The sequence below is a fragment of the Passer domesticus genome, chromosome 16, assembly GCF_036417665.1.
Source record: "Passer domesticus isolate bPasDom1 chromosome 16, bPasDom1.hap1, whole genome shotgun sequence".
In the NCBI taxonomy this organism is placed as follows: Eukaryota; Metazoa; Chordata; class Aves; order Passeriformes; family Passeridae; genus Passer; species Passer domesticus.
The window spans coordinates 1,454,181-1,464,746 of NC_087489.1; the positions used below are offsets into that span (position 1 = coordinate 1,454,181).

The following is a 10,566-nucleotide window of genomic DNA, read 5'->3' on the forward strand; positions in this document are numbered from 1 at the left end:
GCCAGCTGGTGAAAATGACCTGCAGGATTTTAATCTAAAGGGTCCGGACGGACGAAACCGTCAACTAAAATACAACAGAAATGTAAAAAGACGGGGGTGAGAAGAAAAGGAAAGAAGAGAAAGAAAGAAAACTCACACTCGGTGGTAGGTCCAGGGAAGGGTCCGAGGAGGGTGGATTCTGCGGCGGGACCGACTCCTGGGGTGCTAGGAGCTGCCAATCCCAATCCTCGGGGAGCGCCACCCACTAAAACGGGGTCTGCTCACCCAGAGGTAGTTTGACGACCAAGAGGATATAAATCCAAATCCAACGGACTGCGTCCTGGGATTCTGGAATCCTCGTCCGTGGGCTCCGGAGGTGTTCACAGCTGCCCCACGTTGGGCGCCAGACTGCAGCGGCGGCTGGCCTCAACTGAAATCCCGGCTGGCTGTGGCCAGCGACACCGGCAGCACAGGGGCGCACTCCTATGCCCACACGGGGTTGGGAGAGCGCTTAAGGCTTTTCAGCCTTGAGGTGACGAGGACTCCCAGCGAAGAGGCAGGAACTGCAATCCGCAGAAATAAACGGAGACGGTCTCCAGGGGTAACACAGTCCAGTTTATTCACTAGGGGAGAAACCAACTGAAGACCTTGAACACTGCTCGACAGCGCTTTTTAAAGCGAGAACAGCAACCAATCAGAGGTTCGGGGGGGTGTAACCTACAACCTACTGACAACTTGTGCAACCAATAGAACTAGGGAAAAGGAGTGGCCTTGGCCCTTGAACCAATAACTTGACAGATCTGATGGAAGATTCTAGAAGGTGGGTCTGGCCACTGAGTGATGAACAGGGGTCTGGGAGGAGGTTAAATAGATACATTCCTATAACTGGGAGGGGTAAGGGATGATGGAGAGGAGGAGTGTACATCCCAAGACCATACCAAACATAAGCTTGGGGGTGCGGAGAGCGAACCAACGCGATCCCACAGGGAAGAGGTGGGTAAAGTAGTTCTAGGAAAAGAAATGTTGGTGTATGAGCTAGGAACTACATATGATACATATGATCATGGTGGAATAAATCCCTGTTGTAAAGTTTCTTCACTTAGACAAGACATTCTCTGTATATAAATATTAGTCATTGATCAACAGTAATACTGGCTCCAGGGATGATCTGGAGTGAGTGGTGTCACCACAGCCTGGCCACTTCATACACCTGATCAAGCAGCACTGAGCCCGCTGGTTTGGGCAGTTTCCCCTTGGCCATTCACTCAGTCCATATCTCACCAGTCTGGCTGTAAGGAGACTATGTGGCTGTTGAATGTTTTGCAATGTCCAGCAACACCATTCCTGGTCTCCCATTATTTGCAGAGTCAATCAGGTTTACCAGGCATCATATCCCCCTGGTAAATCTCTGCTGGCTGTTCTCAATGCCCTTCTCTCTCAGTTGCTTGAAAGGGTGTCCAGGAGGAATTGCTCCATCACTTTTGCAGGGATTTCAAAGCAGCCGATTAACCTGTAATTCTTCACGCCCTCCTTTGTGCCCACCTGTAAGACTGGTGTAATGCTCTCTGAAGTTCTCAGGAACCACCTTCACTGGCCAGCCTCTTCTGAAGACAATGGACAGCTGCTGTAGCTTTCTTCAGTCCTTAGACCTGGTGTATGCCTGGCTCAAGAGCTCCCTAACCGTTCTCCCCCTTCCCTACTGCTGTGGCATATGAATGTGAGAGACACAAGCTAGAAGCAAGTGAATCTGGTTTATTGCAAATTTAAGATATTATTTATGTATTTTAGTGTGAGAAACTGTGTTCAGCAGTTTGCTCAAAAACAGTTGCAGGCCTATAATAAATTAATCTTTTTGACAGCTTGTTATTCTTCTCTCAACGTTTACAGGCTTGACAAACAGGATGCCTTTCCAGTTTTCAGATTGTGTGGTACTCAGCTTTCTTCCCCATTTCTCAGCATTCTTGCTCGCATGATGCAGGGCATAAAGGTTCAATTACACCTATACTATTCTTTAAACATAAACTATTGACTAAGTCTAAGACTGCATCCAGCTGCACCGTGGCTCCTCTCTGAGATGTTCAGGAAGCAAGGAGGTCCCTTCTGCACCTTGTGTCTCCTGCCTGCTCCCTGCACAGCTCTCCAGGTGGTGCTGTCGGTCTTGGGCCAGCTGTGACTGCAGCAGGGACACCTGAAAGAGGCACAAGGCCCGGCTCAGACAAGCCCACGCTGCCAGGAGCACCTGCAGCCCCACGGTACCGGCTCTTGGGGGCACACACAGCCTCCAACTCCAGCCCTCAGCAACACTCTGCCCTTGGGCAAGGGGAAAGGAACAGGCTCCCAGACACAACACAGCTCAGAAGATCAACAAGTCCAGTTCAAGGCTGGCAAACCCTTTCCATGACCATCCCTCAGCCACCACAGGTCTGTTACAGAGACTTCCAATGGGATTTAGGAACCCAGCTCTGCTTTCCAAAGCACACATTTGGTCCACCAACCCCTTTCTCCCCAGGCTGTGCATCAGCACGAGGGCTGCTGCTTCCCTGAGCTCCTGGAGGACTCTTCTGCTTGAGCGGGAACTTCTCCCCACCCTCCCCTCGCCGATCCCTCCCACCCCTGCCCTGCCTCGCTGCCAGCGGCCCCTTGTGCCTCTGAGCTTTCCCCAGCTGCCCCAGTCTGGACTGGTTTGTACTGCTTTATTCTCCCCCTTCCCCAGGTAGTGCAGCTGCAGAGCCCCCCACCCCCCAGAGTGTAAAATTCACGTCGCTAGAGGGTTGTGTCCAAAAGGAGGCACCGGAGTCCTGTAAAAGTGCCTTGATTGGAATACAGGGAGAGAACCCATCAGGCGTGTGTGTCCAACGGGGTCTCTCTCAATTCCTTGCAGCATGTAGCCTGCTTTGCTCCTTTCCTGGATACATTTTCTCCTCACTGCCTTTCCCCCTTGGCCGAGCTGCTTGGGAGGTACTCGGCACTTCCCCATCCGCCTATCCATGTCCCCTTTAGTATGTGCCCTGTGTTAAGATGCACAAGCCATCATCATTTCAATCAGCTGAACGCATTAATTTATTTTAGAAACCTTTACTAATTGACATGGACTTCTTTTCAGGGAAGAAGGTTAAAGACTTAATAGGATTTTGAATAGTAACTTTGTGAGAAATTATGCTCACTTTTAAAATTTTAAAGGTTTAATAAACCTTAACAAAATTACAATAAAAGACTGTGTAAAATGACTGCATAATATTAGCTGTTGCATTTATGAATTAGCTTTTGTATGTTGTCAGTGATTATAACTATTTAGAAATTATACCAATTGTATCTCTTTTTAGCTGCTTGTGAATATAATATAATCTATCAGTTTAAGTATGGACTGTAGTGCTCATAGAAACAGTAGTCTAATGAATATATATCGCTTATGGAAATAATAGTGTGATCAACGTATTGTACAACAGAAAAGGCTTTTGTGTAACTAAGAACAACAGTGTAAGGCCATCCACTGACAACCCGTCCAAGTTATAAGATAACCGTGACACAAACCAGAGCACCGGAGGACAACTAGAGAATACCATGTTAAATTTAAGGAGGACATACTAAATCCTTATCAGAGGATGTAAAACAGCAGGATGTAGACACAAGAAGAAATAAAATATATTGTCCTGATACCCAGGATGTCATGCAGATAAGCCAGAGTGAGAAGAAATCAAACAAAGGAGTTCCCAAAACATCAGAAAGTTCGAAGGAATGTTTGAATAATGTACAGAACACATGAATATGCATGTATCTCAGTGATGTAACTGTAAAAAAATAATACTGTCTGTATATACCAGTGTATTCTTTAGCTGTTGGCCAGGAGCACCTCAGCACTGGATTTTTGTCTCTTATTTTATCCGTTATTAAACTTTAGAAAAAATTCTTTGACTCCGTTTCTCACAAGACTGAATAAGGAAAAATTGCAGAGCTGTGAGCCAGGAACCAAACTGCCATGTGCTCATCAATAAATATTTCAGTTCCTGGGGGTTGCGTCAGCCAGTCCTGGCCCCTCCCGAAGTCTGTCTGTCAACTCTTCTTCACCGTCTGTTGGTGGAGACTTTCTTGCAACTAGACTGGAGGTGAGGTGCTGTCATGCTGTGCCCACTAGCAACAAGCTTTTCCCATCCCATGCAAGGGACACATACATGGCCTCCCTTCACAAGAACTTCACAACCAAGGCTGTCTGGCAGCAATAATACTGCGGGGGGAAGTGGACTATGGGGAGAACAGAGGATGTCTAAACAAGACTATGATAATATAACTGCATATGTTTTAACATATATACAATTTTCATCCCTTAGTCGCAAAAGCCAATCCATCACGTTATCTATCTATAACAACTTCTCCACCCAGAGTCTGCTTAAAGCTAATTAGAGCCCCCCAAACTCTTGTGTCACCTTCCCCAGACCCCCAAAACCTCCCCAGAGACCCCCAACCTTTGCTGCACTGGTGGATGAGTGGCTCTATATCTTTGGAGGTGGGGAGGGGGCTCAGGGGGTCCTGGGTGAATTGTAGGGGGATTTGGGGCAGCTACAAGACCAGGGGCCTGAGGAGTTTGGGGGAGTCAGGGAAAATTCAGAATGGGGGCAAGATGGTGGTGTCTAGTGCGGTTCTCCTGCGGCCACGGAGCGTTCGAAAAGCCAGCCAGCAAGCTCCCTGTGTGACCGAAGGGACACACGAGAGGGGCTGCCCCTGAGCCTCAGCCGAGGCCTTTCAGGTGGCTGTTGGAGCAGTGGCGTGGGTGACGCTGTGGCAGGATACCACAAGGATCCCGAGGCAAAGAGGCGAGGGAGAGGACACTCGTGTGCTATCCAAAGAAGTTTTATTCAGCGGATGGGTCAGGAACGAGTGACAAGACGGCAGTGGTGTGTCAGAGGTTTTTAAAGGGGGCTTGCCCAGAGGGTGGAGAACATAAAGTAGCCAACAGGATCACACACAGGGAGGAGCAAGGAGCTTAGCAGGACCAGTGAAATCACCACAGGGGAGGGGGGAAGCTGCTGGGACCAACCAAGTGTTATACTCAGGGTGAGTGACATCGAACTTTCGAGAATAAAAAGGGTGCACCTGAGTTGACAGGCAGGGATAGGAGACAGCACAACTGGGATTGACAACTTCTTATAAGGGAAGAAAGGGTGGAGCAGTGGGACAGGCCTCCTGAGTGGCAGCCCAGCGGCGGGAAACTTAGGGGTAAACAACTTGGGAGAAAGCATTGTGAGGGGACAGAACGGGGGTACAAGGATCAAACCATTAACATTGAAATAACTCAGAAAAACACACTGCCACAGTCCAGGGGCTGGGGTTGGCAGTGAGGAGCACTGAAGAGGTCAGGAGGAGCACTGAGGTCAGGAGGAGCACTGAGGGGAGTTCTAGGGGCATTTAGGGAAAGTTTGGGGTTCTACAGAACAGAGGGGGCTGGGGGGGTGGAGGTGCTGGAGGAATTTGGGGGGGTGGTTGGGTAGTTTTGAGGGGCTGGGAGACAACTGGGTCTACTTGTTTGGAGATGGGGAGGAGCTTCAGAGAGTCTGAGGGGAGGTCTGGGGAGCTTTGGGGAGGGCTGAATGGACCGGGAGACCTTCAGGGGAATTTGGGGGGCTGGAGAAAATTTGGAATAGGGGAGATATGGGCTGAGGTGGCTGGTGGGTGACTTTCTCTATATCTTTGGAGGTGGGGAGGGGGCTGGTTTTGAGGGCCCTCCTGATTTTTTGGTGGGGGGACCACAGAGCTGAGGCCATTTTCTCCTCTCATCTGGGTGAGGGCTTTAGGAGTCCCAGCTTCTTAGGGTCCAGGGTCCCTTCCTGATTTTGGAGACCCCCTGATTTTGGGGTAGCCTCCCCAGGCTGCACATCTGAAGAAGTTTTCTCCTCAGAGCTGTTCCAGTTCCCGCTGTGAGGGGGGAGCCCTTGGGACTGGTTGGGGCTTGGGGGAGGGGGAAGCCCCTTGCCCACCACCAGCTACTCCATGGTCTTCCACCCCCCTCCCACACCCTCGTCCTCTGTGGGTGGCACTCCACTGCTGGGGAGGATCCTGGGGGCTCTGTGAGGGGAGATATGGGGAACACTGGCTCTCCACCATCAGGTACAAGTCATCCTGGGGCAGTCCTGGGGCAGGGCTAGGGGAATATGGGACTGTCTGGAGGGGGCTGAGGGGGTCCTTCAGGGGTCTGGTAGGGGAAATAAGGGGAGATATGGGGGGGAATATGAGGGGATACAGGAAGCTAGGGGGTCCCGAGTGGATATATGGGTGGGGAAATGGGGGTTGATACTGGGGGTGTCATGGAGGGGAGGTATGGGACAGATATGACAGGCACAGGGAGCTGAGGACTCCTTGGGGGGTTTCAGGCAGTCCTGGAGGGTCTGGGAAGAGATATATGGGAGGCGTAGGGGTAGTACAGAGACCTGGGTGGGAGATATAGGAGAGTAGATGGTCCTGGGTGGGTCCTGGGTGGCTCTGGGGATGTCCTGGGGCACCCTGGGGACTTTTGGGCAGGTTGTGGGAGGAGATTGGGAGGGGAGATATGGCAGAACAGGGAAAATGCATGGATGCAGTTTGGCCTGGTTTGGAGGAAGCACAAGCAAGGCCTTAGGAGTAAACACTTTATTGATGGAACAGAGGTGTGAGGTTTGCTGTCTAGAGGCCCTTTAGCTCTCCTGCCACATGCCTCACTCGCCTCAGATGAACTTTAGGCGCACTGATCTGCACCATGCTCTGGCCTGGGCAGGAGGCTTCGGATCCTCTGGAGGGATGGGCTGTCGGGAAAACTGTGGGTCCAAGGAGGGGAGAGTGTCCTCAGCAGCACAGCTCTCCTCTCCGCCTTTGGATGTGGCTGGGTTTGGGACAGGTCATTGAAAATGCTGTCTGCAGGTTGGTGCATGCCTATGCCGAACAACATGCCCCAACACAGACTGAACAATCCAATTTGCCATGGTCCCTATGTCCAAAGTGTTGCCTGAGGTTGCTGGATTCCTTTCTCTCACAAAGCTCCCCTTCACCATTGCAGGATTCTCAGGCTCCATGGTTTTGGCATATCCAGTCGGTTTTGCATGGAGCTGTGGTCCTAAGGCAGGCAGCTTTACTCCTGTGCTTGATTCCTGGCTCTCTTCTTTGGATGCCCCAGGGAATCCTGGCTGCATTTGTCTGTTGGAGACCTTACCCTTGGAAAGCTTCAGGATTTCGGTGTACTCACAGCTGGAATCTCCTCCAAACTGAAAAGCTATCATGGATTTCAAGAGGCAGTGAACATTCTTAACAACTTGGGTGGTGAGATTGTCAAGGCAAGCGTGTAAACGTGCTCTGTCTGTTTCAGCGTCCTTGGATTTGTCTGCTTGGGTGGTTTCTCCATCAACAGGCTGCTCCTTCCTCCTGGCGGCCCTCCCTGGCTCGGAAGCTTTGGACTCCAGATGGTCCCCCAAGATCTCCAACACCATTGCTAGAAGCTCCTTGGCCACCAGTTCTATCTCCTGTCGGCGGTCTAGAGGTGTCTCTGCAGGTTCTGTTCTCACAGAGCTGCCAAAAAAGCTTTCTCTGATCCCCTGAGCAGTTTTCCGTAAAAAGTTGACACGCTGGTCCTGAGGAACCTTCAGCCTCGCAAACACCTTGTACACAACAGTCTCAACCAGCTCTTGGACCCTCTGGGCTTCTGCTGTGGTCAGCTGCTCAAAGACAGCTTTAAAGAGGCCGTCAGCAGCGTTGTCCGGCTTCCTCTGGGAGTCAGTGGCACTGCTGGCATCTTCCTGACCCAGCTCAGCTGTGGCGTAGGTTTGGCCCTCATCTAAAGCTACTTTCCCTCTTCTAAATCTCCTCGATTTCAGGGGGGTCTCTTTGCTCTTCTGTGGAGGTGGGCAAGAAGGTTTCTGAGGCTGTGGCTGCCACTCTGCCCAGCAGGAAGTGTCAGTGGTTCCTGGCAGTTTGGGACCAGCCTTTAATTTGGCCAAAAGTGGCGGAAGCCCTTCCTGAAAGGTGACACCAGGTTGTGGGTCATGGTGCCTGGACAAGCACTCAGCCCCTGCATGCTGAGGGTTCCCGTGGGCCCAGGCCAGCACTCTGCTTCAGCCAGGCCACGAGGGCAGGAGAGAAGGGCTTCCCTCAGCACGGTGTGTGCTGCACATGGCCCTGCTGCCCGTGCCCAGCTCAGTGCCCTGCGCTGGCTCAGCTCCCAGCCGTGGAGTCCTTTCCCTGCCACAGTGCCTGGCCCAGCAGCACAGCCCTGCACAGTCCCATGCCTCTAAACACAACGCTTTGCCTACCTCTTGCTGCCCCAAGATCTGCTCTGACTGTTGCTTGGTCCAGGTCAGGTACTGCCTGTACTCATTGAACTCCTTCACAGAGCAAATCACCTATGGAGGGACAAGGGCAGAATCCCCCAAAAACTGTCAAGCCATGCAGTCGGCCTTCCCTAAAACAGCCTGACCCCAGTGGGAGAGGGGCTGCCCCCAAGCCCTCCCCCATACCCTGGTGTTGGGGCCACTGCTGTCCCCCCAGCCAGGGCTGAACAGGCAGCGTGGGGCAGGCTGAGAAGGGCAGGACTGGGGCTTGCCCGGGGGATGGTGGCACTGCTTCTGCTCCCAGGGACACCAGCGCACAGCCCTGTCCTCTGGCAGCAGCAGGCGGCTGCAGCCAGGGCTGAGGGAGCCCCGCTTGAAGAGGGCTGTTCTTGATCAGCCTGATGTCCAAACCTACACTGTTGTCACTGGTGATGCAGCCCTGTCTCTTCAGCATCCGCAGGATGTCCTTGCGCTTGTGGTAGTCCTGAAGGTGGGGGTCATGCAGGCAGTTGTATTGCAGGTTCAGGTGGTGGACGTACGGATCGTCCAGATTGAAAGAAGGACATTGCCAGTGAAGCTGTAAGAGACATTTCTCAGAGTATGAAGAAGGCAGGAGAGCAGCAAAGAGATGCCATGCGGTACTTGTGAGAAGAGCAAGGTACTTTGAAAACCAACACTCTTCTCCATCCTTCTGAAGACACAGAGACCCTCACAGAAAGACTGTGGGGCCGTGCTGGGCCAGGCTGGGCTGTGATGGGATGGGCTGAGGGAGAGAAGACAAACCCCAGCAGCAAATAGACACCTTAGGCCATCAGGAAGAACTGCTGACCCACCCACAAGTGAACCTTCCAACTGAAAAGGTCAGGCCCAGTGCTTCAAATGCAGCCAGTGGAGAGCGGATGAAATCAGTCTCCTTGGGCTAGGCAGGCTCGTGGGCTGTGTCAGCTGCCTCTGCCTTGGCCTCTGGCGAGTCTCTGCCTTGGGAAGGTACAGTGCAAGCTGGAGGAGGAGGAGGCAGTGTGTGCATTCCCCAACCAGAGAAACCCAAGCTCATCCAAATATGCCAACAGAATCAGCAGGAGAAGGTGGAAGTTTCCCTCAAAGGTGCACCAGAGCCTGGCTCCACATGGCAGGATGAGCTGGAGGGGCTCATTGCCCTGGCACCAGGACAAACACAGCTGCCTGCTGTAGGCAGGGACGTGGCCACACACATGCACAGGGCCTGAAATCCGTGAGGAGACTGACAAGCGCTTCTGCTCTGTGTTCCAGGGAGTCTGGAGCTTCCCTCTGCTGCCCAGTCCTGCCTGACTGTAGGGCTGCAGCTCCTGCTGTAGAGGAGGTGGCCACAAGAACTTCTGTGCATGATGGGGACCCCATGAAAGAGGAGAGCTTTTCTGCACTCTTTTACTTCCTTTACCTTTTCCCCCAGCTTTTCCCTGCAGAAGACAGACTTGGGCTTCACATAGATCTTGACTCCAAGTGGGAGGTCCAGCAGGTAATCCATCAGCCTGGTCGCTCAGTGTCCCAGGTGCAGAGTTCTGGGGCTGAGCTGGGAAGACACAGACACTTGGGCAGTAGCTCAATAAGCCCCCTGCACAGCAGGTGCAAGAGAAGGAGCTGAGGGTCTTGAGGGTCCTGAGGCACTGGAGCAGACCTCCAAGCCCCAGGCCTCCCAGCTAAGCTCTATCAGCCCACTGCTCTCCTCTCTGTAATTCTCAGTGAACTCAGCAGTGCCTCTGCTTTTTGACATGACACCAGCAGTGAGATGGAGCTCCACAGCTCCTTCCAAGAGCTCTCATGGTGCTGTGATGCTGAGCAGTGCTCTACAGCTCCTTCCAAGAGCTCTCGTGGTGCTGCAATCCCACGCTGACTCCTCGTGCTCCAGAGGTTTCCCAGCGATGGGGCATTGTTACATCATGGTGATGTCACATCACTGCATTGTCACATCACCACGCTGACATTGTGTCACACAGAAACTGCCCACCACACCTGGGGGGAGGGGGGCCCACCTGAAGGCCTCTTGGGACAGCCCTGTGGGCCACCCCGTCCGTGTGACCCACCTGTCAGAGCTCCTGTCCACAGGCCCCTTCCCCCTTCCCTGTCATGTCATTCTGTCAGGTAAACCTTCCTCACCAACAGGAAGGAATGGGAGGAATTGCCACTCCAAAGATGCCCAGTTTGGGGGCTGCTTTTCCCCCTTTCCCTTTTTAGACCTTCTTCCCTGTCATGGCCAAGCAGCCACAACTGGGGAAATTGCAGCGAACTGGATATTTGGCCCATCCCTGGCAACATGAGATTCCTT

General features: G+C 52.6%; 1 protein-coding gene across 1 annotated transcript; it reads right to left on the reverse strand.

Moving 5' to 3' along the window:
* Nucleotides 1-6,582: 6,582 nt before the first annotated feature.
* LOC135282200 (uncharacterized) lies at nucleotides 6,583-10,156 on the reverse strand. The gene is made up of 5 exons (XM_064391750.1): nucleotides 9,919-10,156; nucleotides 9,682-9,813; nucleotides 8,680-8,841; nucleotides 8,247-8,336; nucleotides 6,583-7,952 (listed from the first exon to the last, which is right to left on the reverse strand). Exons 2-5 carry the CDS (start codon nucleotides 9,766-9,768, stop codon nucleotides 6,843-6,845), a joined length of 1,449 nt encoding a protein of 482 aa, XP_064247820.1. The 5' UTR covers nucleotides 9,769-9,813; nucleotides 9,919-10,156; the 3' UTR covers nucleotides 6,583-6,842.
* Between the last annotated feature and the right edge of the window lie 410 nt (nucleotides 10,157-10,566).